The sequence below is a fragment of the Neolamprologus brichardi genome, chromosome 20 (genome assembly GCF_056152115.1).
Source record: "Neolamprologus brichardi isolate AB-2024 chromosome 20, ASM5615211v1, whole genome shotgun sequence".
Lineage (NCBI taxonomy): Eukaryota > Metazoa > Chordata > Actinopteri > Cichliformes > Cichlidae > Neolamprologus > Neolamprologus brichardi.
The window spans coordinates 5,322,281-5,345,301 of record NC_142123.1 but is presented as its reverse complement, the minus strand read 5'-3'; the positions used below and the strand labels follow the sequence as shown (position 1 = coordinate 5,345,301).

Below are 23,021 nucleotides of genomic sequence, written 5' to 3'. Positions count from 1 at the left end.
AGAAGCTGGATGTTCTTTTTTGTGGGGGTTTATTTTGCCAATAATAAGGCTGAATTGGTTAAAGAAACACTAATTAACCATCCTTCACTTTGAATTAACCATCAGTTTACCATCTGTACCTCTGGTCTTTCTTGCTCAGGTCCAGGCTGTGCTCCTGTGTGGAGTCTTGGGAAGCCCCGGAGTTGGCGTCCACTGGCTCCTGCTTCACTTGAACCAGATTGAACTGGCTGGCTGATGCCGGCTGCCCGTTCCCTGAGGACCAAGTCAGAGATGCAGATGAGAGAAGAGACAACAAAGTTATTGTTGGTCAGCATTATTACTCTATGACAAGATCCAATCTGACTCCTGTCCTGGCCCGAAAAGAATACTCCGAGTGATAATTATTGCGAAATTATGTCAGGCCGTCAAGCCTTTTAAATGGTGATTGAGAGGCGGGAGATATGGGGGAAAAAGACTCCTTTTTCTGCAGCACTTGTCACAACTCATTTGCCAGGCTGCCTCTTAACTGGTCATTAAGTGAGATGCTAATGCTGAGGGAAAGTGGCAGTCTCAGATTGGCCACCCCCTCCCTTCCCACCTTCCCAGGCTCCTTGTTGGCCTGACAACGGGCGGCAGCCAGTGCCACTGAGCGTACCCACAAGGAACACGGGTGCTATGTCGGTCAGATTGGAGCTGACAGCCAATCAGATTGGTTCAAATAGCGTGACCCCTCGATCACATTCGCCTCCAAATAGGTATTCAGTGAATGCTGTGAGTGAGGACAGGAGCGCTGAATTGAAATAAATAAACACCAGGGGATGACCTGAGGTAAAAACGCTGACAGGAAGGTGAATTCTGGACCCCCCTTTCCCAATCCCGCGGGATTGAAATATTAATTTATCCCGGGGCTATACAGGGAAAGCAGAGCTTTTGGTTGACAATAAGTGGTCGTTTATTTTAAAATATATATGTGAGCGGGAGGGGGTGGGAGCCGCAGCGTAGCCTCTGAGACACTAAAACTGGAGTGCACCAGCAGCCACGACTGGTTTGGTGAGAAATCTGTTGTTTAAAAATTAGGGCTGGTGTTGAGGGATTGTGACAGGCAAGGTCATGGGCAACCAAGTGTGTGCCCTTGGCCCTGAGCCTGATGGGGATCCTCTCCTTTTACTTGCTACAGAGAAAACAAGACCAGCCAACGTAAGAGGGGAAACCAACCAGAGTTCCCGCCCACACCACCACCTCCCTCCGCTACAAGATGACCCAGAGACATATCAGGCAGAATACAAGTGGAAAAGCCAGTCTTGGGCCTTGTCAGCTGAAAGCTGGGAGATGGGGAAGTGTCAGTGTCAGTTCAGTTTGACAATGGCTGAGGTTGGAGGGGCTGGGGGTGGGGCATGGGTGGGGCTAAAGGAAAACAGTAGTCAAACAATTTTGCGGCTGGTTTGAGGTCACTGAATGCTTACCAAGTGTCTGTCCAGCTTTCCTTCCCTGCCCACCCCCCCAACTTGATAAGAGTATACCCAAAATTAACTAGCCAGACAAATCCTGCCTTGTCATTGACAATTAAATCATCTCTCAGACAAAATGAGAGCACATTATATGAAGAGCAGCCACTCACTGCATGATCCACACATGATCGCCACGCTGAGTAAAGTATATTTTTAATACAATCAGAAGATAAGCTGACTGCTCAAGGTAGATCACAGTACAAAACAATCTCGCTGCAAAGCACATCGGGATTGTTTGAAATTTATTTATTTTTTTGCGTGCACTTTGCGAGCAGAGAGAGAACAAATGAGTTTGACTCAAAGCAGCTTCTTTCTGGAAATTATCCAGGAATAATGTACCACCATGTAATTACTCCGGATAAGATACAGAGCTTGTGAAAGATCATTTGTACTGTGTGTCTAATTAGTAAACCCTTCAGATGCTCGAATCTCTGGGAAAAACACTTAGGGGTAAATTAGAGCGGAACATTAATGAAAAAAAAAAAGAAAAAAGAAAAGAAAAGCTGAGAAAAAACTGAAGGCAGAAACAGGAAAAATGCACAATTCACCGCAAAAGAGGCGAAGTTTCACAACCCGAAGAAAAAATAAACACTGAGAAAAATAGCCACAAACACAGTGACTTTTCTCACACCTTTTTGACAGAGAAGCACAAACCACTTCCTCCTCATTTTAGCCCCAAATGTCCTGTTCACACATTTTATGAAGCAAATATGAGAAACAAAACCACACAGCAAACCCCCCATCCTGTGTCTGCGCTGAAACTTTTACGAAAATGTGCGCGATTAAAATAGGAGAGCTTATTTAAAATAACTTGTTTTTCAGTAAAGAGATCTACGCTGTAACTAAGTGAGCCATCGAGAGGGGTGGTGATGGCACCATCTGTGGAGGCCCAGACTACCTGCTGGAAGCCCAGAGGTGGAGCTCAGTCTGACAGCCCGGGCTCAGCTCGGCTCCTCGGAGCAGCTGCCCCAGCTCTCTCCCAGGGCCTGTCCTGCTCCAGGAGTACCACCAGGAATTGTAATCCTTCCCAGTCCCAACATCCGGAGCAGTCCCATTTACAATCCGTACCCCACCTGCTCAGGCTGAGCGCAGGAGGATGCACTGCAACTGAATGCGAGACCACGCGCTTGCAGTGCATTATCAATTGAAGACTTTAACTTCATTTTCATTCAGAGGCTTTGTTTAGAGCAATGTGATAAACACGGACAAGCCAATTACCTCTGAAATTTATGGGTGACATGTTTTTGTGGAAACAGAAGGTTTCCAGAAATTCAAAAAGTGTGCGTCGTTGCCGATGACTGCATCTGTGACTGAGTTCTTGCATCGGCGAAAAAAAAAAAGCCTGTTTCTTAGCTCTGCTGCATTGAGTCATTTCTGCCTGAGTGATTTCTGTTTTTTCTTTTTATCAGTTTTCATAGAGGATACGAAAAAAAAATTATTTTTTTTTTGTTCTCGCAATTTCTGAACTTAATTTCATTCCACCTCCATTTGCTTGGAACGGGCGCAGACAGAGATAAGAGACCAATGATGAGGAAACATGTTCAACACAACCCCCAGGAGCCCCCACTCTGAACATCATAAGAGACTTTTACAGGCTCTACTCTCCCCTGTCAGCGCATTTATCTCCAAATGGATTGTGGGTATCTAACAAACGATCAACACAATAACAAGCCGAGAGCAGAGGACCATGCCTCCGGAATGTCCCTTTAAGCTTGAAAGCAGAGGGTTTTCTGCCCTTCTCACCGCTCTAGGCTAGTTAGAGAGATGACCTCTGAGTGCTCTCTCTTTGCTCTGTCCACAAAGAGCGAAAAAGCACGCAGCTTATCATAAACATGTGGATTTGGATGTAGCTCTAAAGTTTTCTTTTGAATTTTTTATATTCACATTATGTGATCCATCATTAATATATGAGATAAACTTGGCTGTTCACTCACTGACCTATGTCTGGGCTGCAGGATGGCTTGAGTGCAGCAGCCGCCAGTCTGGCCATCATGGGTGAAATCAGACCCTTGCTTGCAGAGATCTTCTCCATAATGGAAGAGGTGGCAAAGGAGGTTGGGGTAGATGGCATGGCTCCATCCGCCCCGACTGTGGAGCAGCCTTGGGTGAGTGAGTCGGTGGGCATGGAGTGGGCCCCTGAAGACACAGCGGATATCAGGCCAGCAGCTTGAGGAGGTGGCTGGAGAGGCAGCCTGGACATAAGGGGGAAGAACGGGTTGGAGGTGGCCAAGGTGCTGTTGGAAAGAGCGAGGGCCACCGGTATGTTGCTGGGCAAGGTCTGAGACAGCAGGGTGGACATACGCTGGCCCGCACTGGGCAGCGAGGAGGTCGGCTTGAGGCCGTGGCCTGATGTGGATGAGGAGGAGACAGCAGTGGTGGGCGTGCTCAAGAGGTGTGGTACAGTAGTGGACTGCTGGGTCGTGGGTGAGGCACTCAGGCTGGAGTTCTTGCTGCTAATGGCCGAGAAGTCCATTAGGTCGTCGTTGCTGGATTCCTCGGGCTCATCCTTTGGTGCCAGGTAGGTGGAAGAGAGGCCCATGACACCAGAAGAGCGAATGTGTCTACGTTCGTGCTTGCGCTTGTGGGAGGTCATCTGGCTGGTGGAGGTAAAGGTGAAGCCGCAGCCGGAGCGGATACAATGGAAGTGGTTGGTGGCTTTGCTGTAGACACAGCCCTCGTACTTGCATTCCTCATACTTGTAGAACTTCTTGAAGCCATCTTTGGCATAAGCATCGTCCTTGATGTGGTAGCTCTTGTGCTTCTCAATGTCACACTTGTTCTTGAAGGTGAAGGTGCAGCCCGGGCGCCTGGAAAGCAAACGGGATAATGGGATCAGGTGTGGATTCAGGGAGGGGATCCACATGATTGAGATACTTTACAGTGAAGTGGAATAATAACTGGTGACACATCCTGGTGGAGGTTTAAATTCTTGGGAGGTGATGATGAAACAATAAAAGTACATTTTTATAATTATTAATTTTATTTTTTTTATTCAAAGTGCTCTAATGATTTTTGTCACATGCAAGTCACAATGCTGTAAAATTTAAGTTGATCCATTTTAATTTATGATTTTTTTTTTAAACAATATTTCCCAAAAGTCGGTTTTAACACAGTAAAAAAACAAACACATTAGGTCTATCCACCTGCAGTGGAAGTGTGTTGTCTTCTGCCCATAGAACTGACATCCGACCGTGCCACAGTCCTCAGTCGCGCGAAACCTCTGGAAGCCATCGTTGATCAGCTGGGCGTTCTTTTTATGGAAGTTTTCATGGGTCATGACATCGGAGGTGCTGGTGTACACCTTGCTGCAGCCCACCTGCAAAAGCAGAGTCAGAGCACGGTAATCGAAAACAAGATCTGGGCCCAAAGCATGCATGAGTTTCAGTTTGCAAGAATGGTTTGTAAAATGCTATAAAAGATCAGATATACTGTACTAGATGTAGAGGAGGGATCTCATTGTGGTTAAGAAAATGCTAGTGGCCTAGAAATGGGTAGAAGAAGGATGTTTTCTCACATTCAAGATTTAATTTGTGGCAACACCAGAGCATTACAAGTTTCATCTCAAACCTGTGAATTGGAAACAGTCTTGCCATTGTGACAATTGGAAAGTAAAAAAAAAGGAGGTGACTGAAAGAGACAGTGGCCGCAGAAGGCTGCTGAAAGTACAGTACCTTCCTGGCAAAGCAGCCTTTTAGAAAATGAAATTCATATTTGAAGAGTAACGGTGAGTCGCCACAAACTTACTGTAACTCTGAGAACAGATTTCAGTAGTGGAGGGGGTAGACAGGAGTAAGATGACTGTGTTAAGTCTTTAGTTTAAAATGCTCTGGTACACATGAGCCCTCAGAGCCAACAAAGGGGGGGAAAAAACAGGTAATGTTTGAATTAAAAGCAGCAATTGTATATCATCTGTGGCACTTTTCACCCGCGCAAACCGGGCAACTTCTCCATATTGAGTCAAACAATGAAAAAAATTCCTCTCCATTCTTTTCCCCCTTAAATCAAGAGAGCCGATGCCAACATCTGCAGGTTCTCAGGGACTGTTAAAACAAGGGCTGAAATGTCCTAATAACAATTACGCTGTTACAGGGGTTTAAAAAAGAATATATCTCAAGCCATCCTGCGCTGCGCTGCTGCCCTGCTGGTGAGAAGCTCCCGGCACAATGACATTGAAAATAAGCAGATGTAGAAAAAAATTAAACAAATCCAGAAGGGGGAATAATCTTCAACTGGCTGCTTGGTACTAAAAGATGAAAAATGTATAGTTTATATAAACACCTAACTGAATTTTAACCATGCCAATTAAGGAGCGAGAGAGTAAAAAGATGGGGAAAGCACAAGCAGCCTCACTCGTATTCACCCTTTTTTTTCAGTTTTCTTTTATTTAGCCGAGGACACGTTTTGCAAACTGCTCTACAAAGACACTCTGGTATAAATGGAAAAAGTGAGTTTCCACTTCACAAATATGTAGGTAAGCCGAGTGACTCTGAAACACCCTGAAGTCATGCGTATTGCAAGTGGCCTGATTTTCCAAAGTTGGCCATAATTTATATAGAGCTGCTCATTTTTGCCTGACTTAACCTGTTTTAAACAAAATGATGTCATTGCTCCTAAAAGGCTGTTTAAAGGCACTGGACAAAACCAGTGCTTTTAAACTGTGCCTTTTACACTCTTTTATGGACAGCATGTGGTGTCTCTGCAATATCATTTGAATTACGAATTGTAAATTTACCTGCATTTATCTATATTTGGTGCTCTTTAACAGGGTGAGCAGTGGTTGTTTTGCTCCATATGTAATGCTTAAACATGTGGAACCATAATTGCATATTTGTTTCCGTGTTTGTGCATGTGCTTTCGTGGGTTCATTTTGTGGGTATGTGTGTAGGTGGAAGAGGAGACGCGAGTCTGTGTAGTGTACCTGCATGCAGTGGTAATGGGTGCTTTTTCCATTGAGGTGGCAGCCATGGTAGTAGACGCTGCAGTCGTCCAGAGGGCTGAAGCGCATGAAGCCATGCTGCAAGGAGTTGTCCCTCTTCTTGTGCATGTTGTAGTGCCTGATTACATCCTGCTTACTGGTAAACCTCTGCAAAAAGGGGAGGGGGGGTGGGGGTGTACGGCAACAGGTTGGTGTTTATTTAAACCAGTCACAGAATCAGCAACAAGTCACTTTATCTCTGTAGAAGCAGCAGCTGCAACATGCAGGAGCCAATTGGCAGTTGGGGAGGGATGTGCGCACGGCAATATAGAGGGACAGGACGTCTTTAAACATGATGCATTCTGTGGTTATTAATTTACTTTGCATATCTCAAAGTTGCGCCCTATCCAAATGCAGCGCTTAAAGGCCCCGAGACTCTCTGAATGCAGATGCTTCCACATGGAACATAAAGTAGGTTCCCCATACACTCTTTGTTTCTGTTTTTTAGAAATTAAGACGAATCAATTGACATGCAAGATAACAGTTCTGATGTTTTTGTGTCTGGGAAAATTCTGTTCCATGCAGATGGTTTCTCAGACGTGCACAGGGGAAAACAGAAGACAATAAAAACAAACAAACAAACAAGTGAACCAAAAAACTGTTTCCCTTTCAATTCGCTGAGATATGATTCCCTTTTTAATTAAAGCATTAACACTCACTTTTGGTGCAGGTTTCGCCTGTAAATATAAATGAATATGCAAAGACACCCGCCTTTTAAAATTACTAAATAAATCTTTTTTTTTTTCTTATAAAGAAAAAGGAAAAAAATCCCTCCCAGACTCAGGAGTCCGGAAGGGGGTAAAACAGAAAAGTCACTCCACGGAGACCTGCAGCAACCAAATCTGCTGTAATTGGGTTTAAGCTGATGTTACAGAAACTGTAACAGGAGAAGCTTAAATCAATGAGACAGTTCTGTCTTCTATCCATATTTATCTCCAGTTGAGGGAAAAACATCAGAAAGAACGACTCTAAAGAGCAACTAATTGCTGTACAAAGTAGGGTAATTGCTTTGTGTCATGTGTTCCACTTGCACACAAGTAAAAAGCCGAGATCTCACAGCCGTTCATTCCCCTGTTGTTGGTGTTTTCCCGCTGCAGATTTCTGACACACCTAAATTAAAAAAATTTTGATGATTGTCTCAGATTTTCTCTTTTTGCAAATTTTTTTTTTTTTTTTTACAGATCTCAGGCCTGCACTTTTCTGTTATCTAACGATGACAGGTTGAACTGTGGTCATGGTACATTCGATCCATCAAGCCGTCCAAAATAGGCCATGGAGAGAGCTGACTGGGAAAAAGATCTCATTTTCAGTTGAGTGGTGATGAAGGTTGGGAGCCACTTGCTACATTTATTTTAGGATTCCCACTAGTGTGGCAAGATGCACACTCTCTCCCATGTACAAGCCCATGAAAGGAGAATGTTAAGACTCAGCCAATCGCCCAGAGGCTGGCAGTGGGATAATATTCCAGGAGTGTGTGTCATGTAACATTTCATGAGTTATCGCTTTGAAAGGGGGCTGCTCATCACTGCCTGCCTGTTTTTTTCAGTATTGACATCCTGGGAACTGGCTTCCAAAGCATATCTGTGTTTCCATGCGACGCAGTAGCAACAGAGAAATGTGGACCTGACCGTGGAAATTGCCATGATAACCTGAACTAACACTCTAAATAATGACATGAAATGATTTTCCTTTGTATTCCTCCAAGAATGTGTCTCATCAGACTGTGAAGTGGGATTCAAGCAGAAAATGAAAGCTTAGATCTGTAATGCTTTTCACCACATAAACAATATTTATCAAGCTGTAATCTCTCTTGATCGGGAGCAGACTGTAGATTACATCTGAAGATGGCTTAATTCAGAAACTTGTTAAGAGAGGAAGGAAAATACACACGGCTCGAGCTGCGCGTGGATTTTTTTCTACATCTTTTGACAAATCTACCCGTGTTTGTCTAACTCTTTTGGGCCATATGCTACAGCAAACACGAGGCCTGTATCGTGATCTGCTTTGTGTTGTTTTTTTTTCTCCTTCCTGTGCCATACATGACACCTCATGGGACCAGGGCAAGATTAATACCGTGAAAGTGGATTAAAGCCAGGCCCCTTACGGTGGCAGTGTCTTCAGAAAAGGAAAAACAAAGAACAAATCGATTTTTTAAAAAGGGGCCATATTTAAGGATACTTACAATTAACCTTTGTAATAAAAGGCCAACTGTGCCCGAAGATGCCTGAAAACTGGATAGATACAACTACCCATAGGCTGTTTGGTAAACTGGACACCAGCATCTAAGAGTGCTATGATAGTCAGTGCAGTTTACCATCACTAGTTGGTTTCGACCAGTGATGGTGGCCCCGTAAACAAAATGACCTTTTCTAAGCTGTGAATAGGTGTGAATGCTTGAGCAATGTTTAATGTGTATAAGAGATTAGGTACTCACGCTCACCTGGTAGTTACAGTCAGGGTCCATACAGTGATAATGCTCTCTGTACTGGTAGGCACAGTGCACGTGTCCACAGTGTTGACTTCCAGAGAACCTGAAACCAAATTACAGGACACGTTTTAAGAGCCACACGAAGCAGGGACAACAAAACCTGGGGACACATCAGGAGGAAAAAGCTGAAGCTTCCAAAGAGGTCGGTTTAATTCAAAAAAAAAGAAAAAAAAAAAAGATCGGCAGCGAATCAAGAATAATTAATGAAGAAATTATTATAAAACACCTGAAACAGAACCAAATAACACAGGCGGTGAAGCTTTCAAAGGCTCATGTCGCAATTTCACCTTCAAGGTAACGCAGCTCAAGCCTTCAAACTGACTTCTGCTTGCAACAATTTACCCGTCTGTCACACCAATTTCAGCCGAATTATCTCCATTTATTTCTAAAGCAGCCGTAAGAGACCCTTATTACACCGAAAGCCTTTTCCTTCACAGACATACACGCAGCCGCTCAATCACCAAGAGCCCCATGACTACTTTATTTCTCATTGCTGTGAGAAAGCTTGTCAAATCAATGCACAGTTCTTTCAGGTTAACCACACTTTTGCTCTGCAAGGTAAAGGGTCGGGTACCCCGAGGAGCAGGAAAGGCTCTGTCTACTTTGCCCTCTTCAAAACCCTTTCGCTTTCTTTTATCTGGAGTGCAGAAACCAGATATTAGTCTGGTTCTACATTGAAAAAAAAAAGAGAAAGAAAAGGCAGCTACTTGCCACAGTACAGCCACTTTTACGGTGGTGATTATAAGCCTGACGATGATGACTGTTAAAATCCTCCAATTACCAGTGAAAACACACAAATAAACATTTGCGCTGCCTCTGCCAAGAACTCCATCTGTTAGTGCAGAGGAGAGGGGGAAAAGGAGGCTAAGTAATATTTTTCCATCTCTCTCTCTGTTTTTTCCTTGTTAGGATTATCCCAGAGCTGCATTTACAGATCACTTTGCTGAGTTCATTAAGTTAATTGAACGGCATATCCACTACTGTTTTTAAGTTGGCAGCACGTGCGTGCGCGCGAGGCTGGAAAACAGTGACGGAGAAAGACGGCGGCTTTTGGAAAGGTCTGATGGCTCTTTTAAAAGAGCTCAAAGCAGAACCAGAAGACAAACCAGGCAACATATGGCCAAACTATAAATGTTTTTCTATACTACATCTTTCACACACACGCACATGCACGCTCACACCGATGAACACACAAAGCCCCCCCTCTCATCCCCCTGAGACTATGGCCCACCCCTCTGCTCAGTGCCCAGCTGTATCACTTTGCCTCTGGACAATTCCCACTTGCCGCGTCAGGGGGCCTAATGGGCCTCTGCTATTCAGCAGCAGATTAAATATTAATATCGCCACGATACAGAGATTGCAGCGCATCTCCAGTTACAATAGAGATACACAGATCAAAGTGCCGAGGCAATGGTTGGTGCATGAAAGCATTTAAAGAGTGAAAACTGCAACTAAACACTACCACGAAAGCTCTTTAAATCATCAAACTGTAGCGTGGTGGCGAGATGAACTTTTTTTTTCACCCCCCCCTTCTCCCTTTTGCGACACACGTGGATACAAACACATTTACAAAGCTGCTTTTTAGTGTTACTGTGCACTCATTAGCCTTGGCTCTAAAGAGGACACTCCCCTGTTTCTACCTCCCCTCTCGGTACTACATTTGCCCTTTTTATGAGCCCTCCTTTTCCATTTTTTTTCCTTTCCTCCCTCCTCTTCTTTGCTTTCCCTTTTTTTTTTCTCAACCCCAACACGGAAATTGAAACTGTATCTGGGCTTATCTGCAACCTCCCCGTGCATCAACTGCCGAGATGTTTAGACAAATTTTATGCATTATGCAGCGCAAATATCAAAACAGTTCTTGGCAGTGCCAGCAGAAGCCTCATTAAAAATTCCTTAATTAAATCTTCTTGCAAAATGTAATCAGTCCAAGGAAGGGGTTTTGTGTGTGTGTGTATGCGCAGAAGAGGATGTGTGTATGAGCGTGTCTGTCAGTGCCAAGGCTTTGATTTGTGCCCTTCATGTTATGGCTTGGAGAAGTAATCATTAACGCCAAAGCCACTTTGGCTTTTCAAATGCTGTTTTTCTTTCTTTTTAAACGGAATAAACAAACAAGCGATAATCACCTTTCTAGTGTCGGCTCAAGATGAATCCAGATTGGGAAGACATTGTTCCGTGTCCACTGAAACATAAGATACCCACCCTCCCGCCCGCTTCCCCTGATGCTTTTGTCTCTCTTGGTGTGAATGACTGAGTTTTTAGATCAGTCGCTTCCTCGCGTTTTCAACAATAAACCGCAGAACCTCGAGAAGAACGCGGCCTCGTCTCATATCCTCTCAACGTCAGTCGCAGCTAATAATACAAAGTTGCGCGAGGATTATGTTCTTCTTAATGTTTTAGTGCTTTACACACTGTGAGCATTTATTCAGCCAGTTCCAGTAAGCTATCATCAAGCCATTTCTCTTTCATTACCCCCTCATCCTTCAGATTCCACTCAGCACATAAATTTCAGTCTTTTCTTAATTAATTTACTGCACACAGACATTCTCATACCACTGAATAAAATGCACCATAGGTGGATAATAAAAAAAAGCGTTGCCTCTGTTTTCAGTTTTTTTTCATTGGTGCAGCACATTGAGGGATTTGCATACCTGGCAATATATTTCTGGTAGAGGTTGATGTCGTCGCTGGCGGGTTTATCTGGTGGCAGACCATTCCTAATGCAAGAGCAAACACAAAGGAGACAGGATTAATGGTGAGGTTGGGCTGCCTGTTGTTAATAAAAACAAACTGACACAATATTTACTTACAAGCCGCTCCCAAACTTTGGACTATCAATATACATTTTCCTGTGGCATAACAGCGTTTTCGTGCGAAGTATGAATCAAGGATGGAAGCACACACACTTTGATGCATGGTCTTCCGACCAATGAAAGGCAAAATGCAGGAGCAAAAGGACATTAATCTTTTATGGGGGTATTTTGGTGAGTGCTCATATGCAAAACGGGATAATGGGCACGCGGAGAAAAAGCTCTGAAAACGCCTTTTCGGATACTCTCTAGGGGCTCGGGCTCTAATGTTGATGTCAAGTCGTCTCCGATCAGCCCGGACACAAACAAATATGTAAGGCAACACCGAGGATTTAGCTGCGCAGGATCAAGTTCGCCGCGTCGGGTTCGAGTCAAATGAATTCATTTTTATGCGGGAAATCAAGGAACGGTCCTTTTTTGTCACCTGTGTTGGTTTTGATTCCCTTTATGAAGCTGGCAGCAGTAATGCCTGTATAATAACAGTCATAACACAGTATTGGTCCTGTTTGCTCCCTCGCAGCAAGTGGCATTTAGCTCCATGTGAGCAGCTCCACACAGGGATGACCTGAGGTTAATCTGGCCCAGAGGGGAAGATACACTGCCAGACATTTTCCCTAGTACCCCATCGCCTGCCTGTATACAAGCACCAGACTGGGTCAGTTAGCCACGGCTGCAGCTTCACTGAGCCCTAACCTGACAAAGGCCAAAACCTGAGGGAGGGGTGCCTGAGGGCTCTTGAACAGTGTCTTTGATAGGTCTTGACTAACTAGAGACAAGGTCAAAACCAATCAAACAGACTCTGGGAGCTGTTTCCTACTGGTAGAGCACACGACTGTAGGTTAGCTCCCCAAACCCCTCGTTTGGTTCCTTTAAAGTGCACTCGTCAGGCAGTGTTGAGTCGGCCCCTGTGACTCGCTGGGAGGTTAGTCATGGCTCCAAAGTAATTAAAGGGAGAGTTGTTACACCCTAGCCAAACGAAGGAAGTCAGTCACTTTGCGATGACTGTGCTAAATCAGTCTCCACGGAGTGCTACAGCGAGTAAACAGTTCATGCGCCTTCGCAACTCATCATGTCGTGGATCTATTGGGCGCTATGCGCCATTTCACACTACATTCCCGTTGGCTGCTGTGAAGGTAGCAATTACCTTTGCGTGAGGCTAACTGACTCACAGTAGCAGTTAAGTGTATGTGAGCCTCACATTAGCTCCAAAGGGGTTCCACTGAGAGAGACTCAGAGTGTACGAGGCAGACAAGGCGGTATCCACCAGCAAACTTAAAACGATAAATTCAGCGGCAGGCTATGTAGGTTTTTAGCAGATTTCAGCAGAGTTATGGATTGTTTTGGTGCAAAATAACACATGCAATATGTCAAACAATATTTAAGTCACATTTAGCAAATTCCCAGGGAATTGGGAGACTGTAAATATGATGCAAGTGGGTAACTACTATCATATATTTTATCATCTTTTGTTAACTAAGGACATAAAGTTGTAGAATTAACTGGGTGCAGAAGGTCCTGTTGTGTTGCTCAAGGCTCCCAAATAGAAATATACAATTTGTTGCCTTAGTTCACTGTGAAACACAAATCTCATCATGTGAATCAGAAACATTTTCTGCAAATTCTTTTTACAGCTTCTATAAATTATAAAGTTTGAGGACACTCACTTAACAGAGGACACAGTGCCAGTGGTGATGGAGTCAGTCTTGGAAAAGCTGGACTTCAGGTAGTCAGAGGCATTGAAACTTATGTGGCCCGCCTGGTCCACTGTAAGCCCTGGCGCTATGCTGGCTCCAGGTGCGCCTACAGCGGGGACACCGGGAGCTGCAGGGTTCCCCGGTGGCGTAGGAAGGACACTGGGCACCAGTGAGGCCTCGGGGTTTCCTGGCATTAGCTTCGGAATTGTTCTGATGTCATATTTTGAAGGGCGACCCACTTTACCAGTCTTAAAGGCGATGGAACCGCCCATGTCGGGGTTACCCTCACCGGGTTTGAAGGGGAGCAGAAACTTGATGTTCTCCAGGTCGTACTTTGAGGGTCTCTTGTAAGCATTACCATTCTGCTGCTGTAAACTCTCGCCCATCTTCAGCTTCTGAATAAAGAAGTCATACTTGGACGCTCGGGCCATGTTCTGCATGTGAGAGGGATTAGCTGGCTGAGAATTACCCAGCTGAGGTGCTACTGGCTGTTTGTGGTCCAGGCTGGAGGGGTAAATCTGTGCCTCGGCTCCTGGTAGACAACCAGAGGTCTGGAGAATGGTAGCGCTCTTATCTTGAGCCAGTTTTGAGTTGAGGTCGTCTGGTTTAGGCGGGGAAGCGTGCATGGGCCAAGGTAGGGTCTCTCCAGCTTTTAGCTTGCGAATGTACTCTTCGTACTTGGAGAAGCGGGCACGCCGTGAGGCCTCCTCGCTGCTGAGGGATGAGGGGTCTGAGGTAGCAGCTTTGAGCTTTTCAAAGCTGATCTTCTTGGTCAGCTCATCCCTTACCTGCTGGTCATCATAACCGAACATTCCCAGAAATTCATTCATGGTGTTGGCTGCATAGTCTCGCAGGGCAGACGCTTCTCCTGCACAAAGACAACAAGAAAAGATCTCCTATGTAATATGTATAATTCCGATAATTAAAGTTTTTTCCATTAGCATATATTTAATGTGTACTGATCTGTCGAGCAGAGAAATTAATCACAAGTCAACCCATTGCTCAAGACATCTTAATCAGTAGTCTAATTCAGGTCACTCAATCAGTCTATGAAATGATTCCCTCTCCCTTCATACTTACTGATGCTCGCTAAAACATGTGTTAATGTGTTTTTTCATCAAGTTTGCTAGTTACAAATGAATTAATCTGGAAAAGAGCAAAATATATTATGTCATGCAAACTAATGAAACAACATTCTGTCAACAATAATGCTCTGTTGTGGTCATGCAAAATGACTAAATTAATATGACTGCATCTACTGCGAGTGCACGTGTTCCTTTACAATCAATGGTTAAAACAGCTGGATGTTATTTTTCTGGTTATTTCAAACGATAGCAAATTTGACAACAGGAAAAGTGCTTCTGCACTGCAACCTACAGCATCTGTAAATGTTCGTGTATTTATGTGTCTACAAACAAGCAGTCTGAGGCAATGCTCTTCCTGTTTTGGTTGCACTATAAGCCAGTCCTGCAGAATTTTGCAGGGGACTGTACCAGAGGACAGACTCACAGAGAAATCTAATTTTCTAAAATCACTGTGCTCCTGATATAAAAATGAAGTAGAAAATTAGGTATAAAAAGCATGTATATATATCATGCATACAAGATACTTAAATACTGAAAGTCATCCAAAATATTAAACAAAATATACAGAAATGTGCATTTATTATGAGTGCATTTAACCCTGAATTTTTATCTGATGACTCATTCTCACTATTATTAGCCTCATATTATAAGCATTTCATATCATCCCCTTATGAAACTTGGAATAGCATATTTTAAAATAACAGTCTTACTGAAGTCAACTTCAGAAATGAAAACACATTTGCAAACTGAAACATCACTTTTATTTTAAGAGTCCATTAAATTGGACAACTTCCCCAAGGACACGGGCGAAATATAGTTGATGTATAGTTTAATTGCATTATGTGGAGATTAATTCTGCCCCATTAACTTTCATCCAAGTTAACGCATGGGGTCAGAGAGTGGGGAAAAGGCAAAGATGATTTGGCCTGAAAAGCAGTGACGGACCGAGCTCTGCCTTAGAATAGAGGAGCGTGGATAGGGAGGAAATGGCGCAGCGAGAATGCGAGTGAGACAGAAATCAAAAGAAAAACGGGAGAAGGAGGAAACACTTGTGTTTGTAGGTCCAACTTTAAAAAAAAATGCTGCTGTGCCAGTTTGCATATTACACAGGAGGCCAGAGCACAGATATGCTAGTAATGCAGATGATAATGTCAACTGAGCCACGTAAAACCTTTGGCCTTCTTAACTCAACCCTGGCACAGTCACAGGGACGGGGTCCAAAGTCTTTTTTTAAAAAAACATTTTATTGCTGTTTTCATCAGCAGAGCACACACGAGCTGGCGAGAGGTAATATCACCTATCGCCGAGGTAATTAATACACAAATATTTCTGCTCTTGTCTCGTATTTCTCAGTTATTGCTAAATCAGTCGCCGTGCCCTGCTTTTCACATCTCTTGCGCAGCATGTAAAATAATCCCCAAATTTCCATTCACCGTGTTGGGGCTGTTCCTCTGCTCGGTATGAAAGAGTATCCGAACAGATCGAAAGGGGCATGAAAAATTTAAGAGAAATAGATCAGGTATTTGTGAGGAAATGCCTACATGTTTGCCTCAGATCGTTTTATCAAATCTACCATGTTTTCACATGTACGCGAACCGCAGAAAAACACTGCACAGGACAACAGCTTCTTCTATACTTTTGAGTTTTCAAATAAGGTGTTCAACACATCTGAGTGAAGAGTCCTTTAAAAATATTAAAATGGGATTTGAATATATGCTAAATTAGCACTTGTTGGATTTTACTGCTACTTCGTTTATGAGAGCGTCTCAGGTCACAGCATATCCATTTGGCTCTAAAGTTAGGGCAGAGCCACCCACACCAGTATAAGTCAAAGTTTAACTACACTTCTTCCGTGACTGAAGAATGACAATCAAAAATAGCACGTTACTAAAATTTTCGGAGTTAAATATATATTACACAACACCTCAGATAAAGAGGTTCGGGCCTGTTCACCATTCCTTTTGGAGGATACCTGTAAGTACTGCAAAGAGAGTAGTTTCCGCCACGTCCCTATTTTCATATTTCCTCATGGTATTATCGCCACTTCTCCCCCCCCACCAAAAAAAATTAGCCTAGACTCTTTGTTCATCAGCGCAGCCACGTGACGCGTTATCAATGAAAGGCAAATGATTGGACTTGAAGGGATTATGACGGGGACCAACAGGAGATAACCCTTCTAAAACACCATGTAAATGAGGTTTCTACTCAAACACTATCTGGCTGCCTCTTAATCGTGTCATGTGACACCGAGTGGGAAACTGTGTATGGGTTGAATCGAGATTGAGATGTCCCAGCCCCCCCCCCCCCCCCCCCCCACCTTAAATTAAAAGAAAAATAAAATACTCTCCCCCCCTCTCTCTCTTTCACCTTCATCCATTTCACTGCTCGCTAACACGCCTGACATTTCTGTCCGCACTTGCTTGTTGGGCTGGGAAAATCCACAAAGAAGTGGTTTCTAATCTTGACACTTCAAGCAAACAAAAGCCAACACATGACACAGACCTGTCTTGTCTATATTTGAGGCAATTAGGCTGCATTTTCCCTCCCAGATAATGATAGCAGATGGGCATTATATCTCCTTTTGCTGACCAAACATGGCCATCAGTGTGGCATAGCTTCAGCGCTCGCAGGACTGAGAGGCAGAGGTGTTGCTGATGATAAAGATGCATGCTAGTAGCTATATATGGACTAATCTAGAGCCTGGATACCTTCTGAACGGTGTCAGTTTCGAACAACAAATATATAGTGTAAGCCACAAGGCTGAAAAACAAGTGTTTTCTGTTTCAGCTGCAAACATGTTGAAAAGCACGCTTTTTCATAAGGTACAAGAATTTAAATAGAGCTATTTATGTTCATGCCATAGAGTTTAAGTGTGTTTTGTCTAAATGGGCACTGTTAAGCTAATAAAAAGCAGCTTTGAATAAATGACATTATGTGCATTTGTTTGGAGTAATTTGTCTCTCTCACTCTCACTCCCTCTCTCACACACACATGCGCATGCACGCACGAAAAACTATGCGGCTTCAAACTTCCTCACTGTTGGGTTAGTTAATTAACAGGCAGTAAATAGAGAGGACTTTGAAATAGCTTGAAATGAACAATAACCTTTTACAGTGAACCCAGAATTGCAAATGGAAGTCATGGTCAAGCCTGTTTGATCCATCGCTACGAGCATCTCTGTCATTGCTTTCAAAGTTTTTATTCATTGACTTGTTTTTTTTCCATTGACTGGCTTATGAGGGCTCTAATGCGACATCTAAATTATCTAGGAAAAGTATTCTGGGGTTTTGCACTGATAGGAAATCCGCACGATGCCTCAATGTGAGGAGTTAAATGTTTTGAAGGTCGCAGTTTCTCTCATTGATCTTGCAATGTTTGTTAATTACATTGTCACTGATGTTGTGAGAGATAATTAAGCCACTATGTTTATATGCATAATTATGTGCACTCCATATCAGCCTTTGAAAGACAGTGGCGAGAGAGAGGGAAACGGAGAGAGGGAGAGAGAGAGAAGGGGGGGGGGGGGATGTTTTAATTGTGAGCTGAGCAGAAACATGGCAATATAGATGCCCTAGTTACAATCAACAAAGAGCAACTCGGAAAAAAAAGAGAAAAAAAACTCTAAAGACAAGATTTGCAACTGATGCAGAATGCTCTCCCCGCAGTCTTCAAACATCGGCTTTGTTGTGAGATTTAAAATAGTAAGAGAGCCGGTGAAGGGAAAGGTGCAGGCCTTCTATACAACAGTAATGCATATTTACAGACCTGCTTTTTTATGGCCGTGAAATAAACAAAATGACTAATTAAAACCACAAAGCCTTTTTTCATTTGCCTCTGAAATGAAACCTGCTTCATTTTCTGAGAAGCCCCTGCCCCCAATTCTGAATGAGTGTGTGTGTGTGTGTGGCCAGAGCCACGGCTGTACAGTGGGTGAAAACAAAAAGAAATGAAGACAAAAAGGAGCATGTGTACACGACTCCGAGGTACATACTTAAACCTAGATGAAAGCACAAAAACTGTTAAAGTGAGGTGAGCACGCACAAAACGAGACTTGTTTGTGCACCGCAACAACCGGTCTCACCTGCAAATTGCTTTTTTTCCCCCTTCTTCCCCCCTCCTCTCTACGGGCGTCTGTGAAGAATGCTTTATCTATTCATATAACCGAGCTCTGTTTTTTCATTTTTTTTACAGCTCCGTGTTTTCAACTTCTGCTATTACAAGGCCACCGTTTCCGAATGTGTGTGTGTGTGTGTCAACTTTCAAGGGTCACAAAGTGTATGACACCAAACAGCACTTTCTTTAAAAGATTGTTTGTGGCGTTAACACACGCACTCAACCTCATTCCGGGGGAGAGTGTGAAGTCTCTGCCAGCTTTATCTATTTGATAATCAGTGAATTATACCGAGGGAACATCATGTCAATATTAAACAGGGTTTACTGTGAGTCATTTACAAGAGCACACAGTATTGAGAAATTTATTAAATGAATACACTGTTGAAGCCACAGTTGTTTGTGGGAAGGTATTAAAATACTGCACTTAAGTGTGATACGCGGCTGCAATATAACTTCCCCATTTCTGACTTATTTGACAACTGATCTCTTGGATTTGACACAAAAAAAAAGCCAAACTCCTCCATGTAATAGAGGAGCTTGAAGCAGTGGCTAAGTTTAGTGAGCTTAGGGAAAAAAATCAAAGACTCAATATGTAATCCTGGGTGTAATATGAAGCTTAGCCTGGCCCTGCCATGCGCTCTTAGCCCTCAGCTGCTGGGAGAATGCATAAACGCCTAAATGCCTTACGTTGTAAGCCTACTCCAGTTATGAATTTCTTCGTAAAGTTAAGTTCATGTTTTCCCCCCCCCTCTGGCCCGCCAGCTGAATCTCTCTTTAGAGTAATAATGTCACTGACTATTCATAATGTAACTCTAGAGTTTCCCTTTCCAATAATGGACACGCTTAAGCTTATGTGGATGTGGCAATGTCACCTCTCCTCTGTCTAAGCCTTTGAAGGCCAAAGGTAGTGTCGCTTTGAGATGTACCGTGTGTGAAAGGGTCGTTTAGAAGACGGCGTGTGAAAGAGGATGCTTGTGAAAATATACCTGGAGAGGAGAATGGTGCTTGGCGATTTTGGGCCTCACTCGGCGGCATGTAGGCGTCATCTTTTGAAGGCCTGTCTTCAGCTTCTTTGTCTTCGGGGTAACTGCCGTCTTGAGAGCCCGCCGCGGGCTCGGCCTCCTCTCCGTTGTCTTCCTCATCGCTGCAGCCTTTGGGCTGTACCATGTACACGCCCTCGGGAGGGCCATCTTCGTCATTGCTGACTTTGAGTTCTTGCTCCTGATCGTCGTCAGGAGCCGGGGGCTCGTCGCCGTACTCGCCGTTGACCCACTTCTCAATGGCCTCGCGTCGCTTCTGGTCCTCCTCTAGGCTCTGATTTAGGCTCAGGCTCTCGGGGAAGTTGGTCTCGTTGTCGTCGTAGTGGGAGCTACCGCGCTCGCTGTTGTCTGCTACACTCTGGTCTCCCTCTGCATTCTGGGAGCTGCTGTCGAACACCACCTGGCGGCTCAGCTTGGCACAGATAGCGTTGAGTTTTAGGCCACCTTTTCTTTTGGCGGCCATCTTGGGTTTTCCTGAGGTCGTTTCAGTGCATAAACTCCTTTCAGCTGATGGGAACGAGAAGAAGACAAATAGAAGATTAGCGAAGTTGCTCAATACCACAACTATCTGCGTTACAGCTCGAGTAATATTACTTTTGTCTGAACGAACGGCAGCAGGCGTGCTTTCAGTGTCACCGGAAACATCGTTCGAACCTGCTTTTTCCTGTCACTAACTTGTACTGATTTTGAAGATCACAATGGAAAAATAAACAGACATATACAACAGGGACTGCTGCTATTAATAACATAAAAAGCACTTAACAATAACAGCTCGAGCCTGGAAGGACACCCAGAGATACTGTACATATCTTTCTAAGTCACAGTTCTTTGGTCAGCTCAGAGTTTAGCACGATGTGGTTGGAAAAAAAAAAAAAAGAGAGAAAAACAAGCTTAAGCAGCTGAAACCATAGGCTGATAGATATCAGACCCCCTACAGTAGTACAAGCTGCAAATACACGGCTACATAATCCTGCACATGACAGCGCTATAGAGACACTGTGAAATGTTATCTTCACTCTCACCTCAAGAGGCTGTGGCCCTGCCACTGAGTGGGGGGGGGCTGTATAGCATTAAAGCTGTCAGGATGTGGAGTGAAAATGCTGAGCACTTTTGGCCTTTTTCAGAGCCCCGATCTCTTACCGGTTATTAAGCGAGATTAGATTCAGCGACTGTCCTGTTTTCTCTTTCCTAAAAGAAAAACGACGCGCGTAAAACGCCGTCTCTGTATCTCGCACATCTTTACTTCAGAAGAAATTATGCATCTAAATGAGTCTCGGCGTTTTATTTTTCTCCCCGGCGTGGCCTCTCGGAACAATAGCACATCATAGTATGTGCTTTGAGGCAGGAATGGGTGGCATTATTTCAACCCAAGTGGGGCTATCTTTATAACATGTCCTGTGATGAGGCAGGAACAGCTGCATGTGGCATTCCATATCCAGAGCTACCTTTTTAGGGCAGAAACTGCACTCTGTTACCTTTCGCGTTATTTCCAGAGCATGCAAAAGTTCATTCACCCAGCAGCAATTTCTGGACAATTTGCAAAGAGGTTTTTTTTAAAAGTCTGAGGTGACGGTGACTAAAGAGCATTTATGATATATATATATATATAAAAAAAGAGGGTGGTACAATAACCAGGGATTGTGCTGCGTGTTGCAGCTCAGCGAAAAACAGTTAAAGACCGAACCACATCAGAGATCTTTCTTCTTGCGTGATGGCGTATTGAATCTTAACTCAGCCACACTGTTGTTAAGATAATGCACAATATTGACTTACGAATACACCGTTTCAGTGGAGAAAAATGCGCGATATCAGAGGTAACAAAGTTCTATCTTAAAGACTCGATTCACTTTCTGTATCAGTGAGTACGAGCCTCTTCATTTTCCCTGAGCCATAAAGCCAAGCACAATCATGTGTGAGCCATTGCCTGCATTATGTAAATCACATCGGTGCAACATAAAATCCTGTTTTCATTTTCTTTTGCAAAGCTGTGGAATCATTAGAGGATATGCAATTTGAGGGAGTTTACAGATCACCCCCGTCGCCAGACAATGCACCCCCGTGCTACCCACACATGCTTTCTCAGTTACAGTATTTACATTGCGGGCTTCCTCTCTGAAACAATGACTTCAGGAATTATGTAGTTTTGAGGGGCCCATATATCACAGGCACATTACAGTACAAATTTAGTGTCAGACAATTGCAGGCGGGGGGTGAAAGGGTCACCTTTAAGAAGACAGCAACTTTGAGAAGGGGGGTGGGGGATCAGCTGGAAAAACTATTAGGAAGTGGAAGACATAAATTTTAAAGTTTTTCTTTCTTTTTTTTCAGAAATACTCTCCAAAGGAAGATTGAGGTCATTTGGGTGTTGCTGTGGAGGTCATTCTTTCTATTTACTGTGTTCAGTATTTCATGCTTTAACTACCGATTTCCTGTGTATTGCCATTTCGAGCTCCTTGTAGGAAATGACCCCTACACAGTTGTTTCTTTCCATTAGCGCCTATTTATGTATGATTTTGTGTTAACAATGAGGAGAATGACTGGCGCACCGAGTGCTACAGATTCAGTATCTAAGCGGGCCATTAAACTGAATTATCACACATCTTAAGCACATATTCAGTGTTTTCTTTTAAAGGTAGGGCGTGATTTAAAACAAATTAAATATTCTGAGTTTCCCTCCGAGGAAGAACATGCTGCGATTCAGTGCTTTATGGCAGTAGTCTGAACTATTATTTGTGCTGTGGGTTTTGGTTTTTTTTTTTTTTTGCTATTGCTTACAATAAGGATCACTATGGTAACGCTAAGCTGTTTACCTCAAGTCGTTTGTGTGCATGATGCCGTACAATGAGATAAAATCTGTGGGGACTTACATGAAAGAATAACTTTTCCCTCTGGGACCAACTCCCCCAACCTCCCTGAGAGTCCAGTGAGCGTTCTGCCTTATTAATGAATATCAGACAGAAAAACAACACTGTCACATGCACTGGACATTATTTACAGTCGGTTTTAGCCTGGTGTGCTAATTGTCAAGGCAGGAGACACCTCGGTAAGCACTGGGAGTTGGGGGAAAAAACAAGCAGGTCTGAATTCGAACACAACAGCTGAAACTAATTTTTCCCAACTGCTTATGTTAGCGGTGACATTATTTTTACTGGAAACAGTGCAGGACCGCGAAGGAGCGCCATGCAGTGTCTGTATAAGGCCAAAACCTGAGGAAAAAGTCAAGAAGCTATTTTGAATACATTTCGACAAGGTCGGGTTCTTTTTCATCTTCAGTCAAAAATAAGCGCAGTGGTGCAAGTTCTGCCGGGTCCTGCTTCTTCTCAGAGGTGGAT

General features: G+C 43.7%; 1 protein-coding gene across 3 annotated transcripts in view; it reads right to left on the bottom strand.

The window, feature by feature from the left end:
• Positions 1-23,021, bottom strand: part of casz1 (castor zinc finger 1) — a 75,375-nt gene that overhangs the window by 13,796 nt on the left and 38,558 nt on the right. For all 3 annotated transcript variants that reach the window (XM_006785521.3, XM_035905457.2, XM_035905458.2), the window contains exons 2-9: positions 19,636-20,196; positions 13,422-14,319; positions 11,599-11,664; positions 8,903-8,993; positions 6,406-6,570; positions 4,631-4,803; positions 3,426-4,294; positions 120-252 (exon numbers count right to left, since the gene is read on the bottom strand). In XM_006785521.3, the coding sequence (XP_006785584.2) occupies positions 120-252; positions 3,426-4,294; positions 4,631-4,803; positions 6,406-6,570; positions 8,903-8,993; positions 11,599-11,664; positions 13,422-14,319; positions 19,636-20,196 (2,956 nt within the window). The remainder of the gene's footprint in view (positions 1-119; positions 253-3,425; positions 4,295-4,630; positions 4,804-6,405; positions 6,571-8,902; positions 8,994-11,598; positions 11,665-13,421; positions 14,320-19,635; positions 20,197-23,021) is intronic.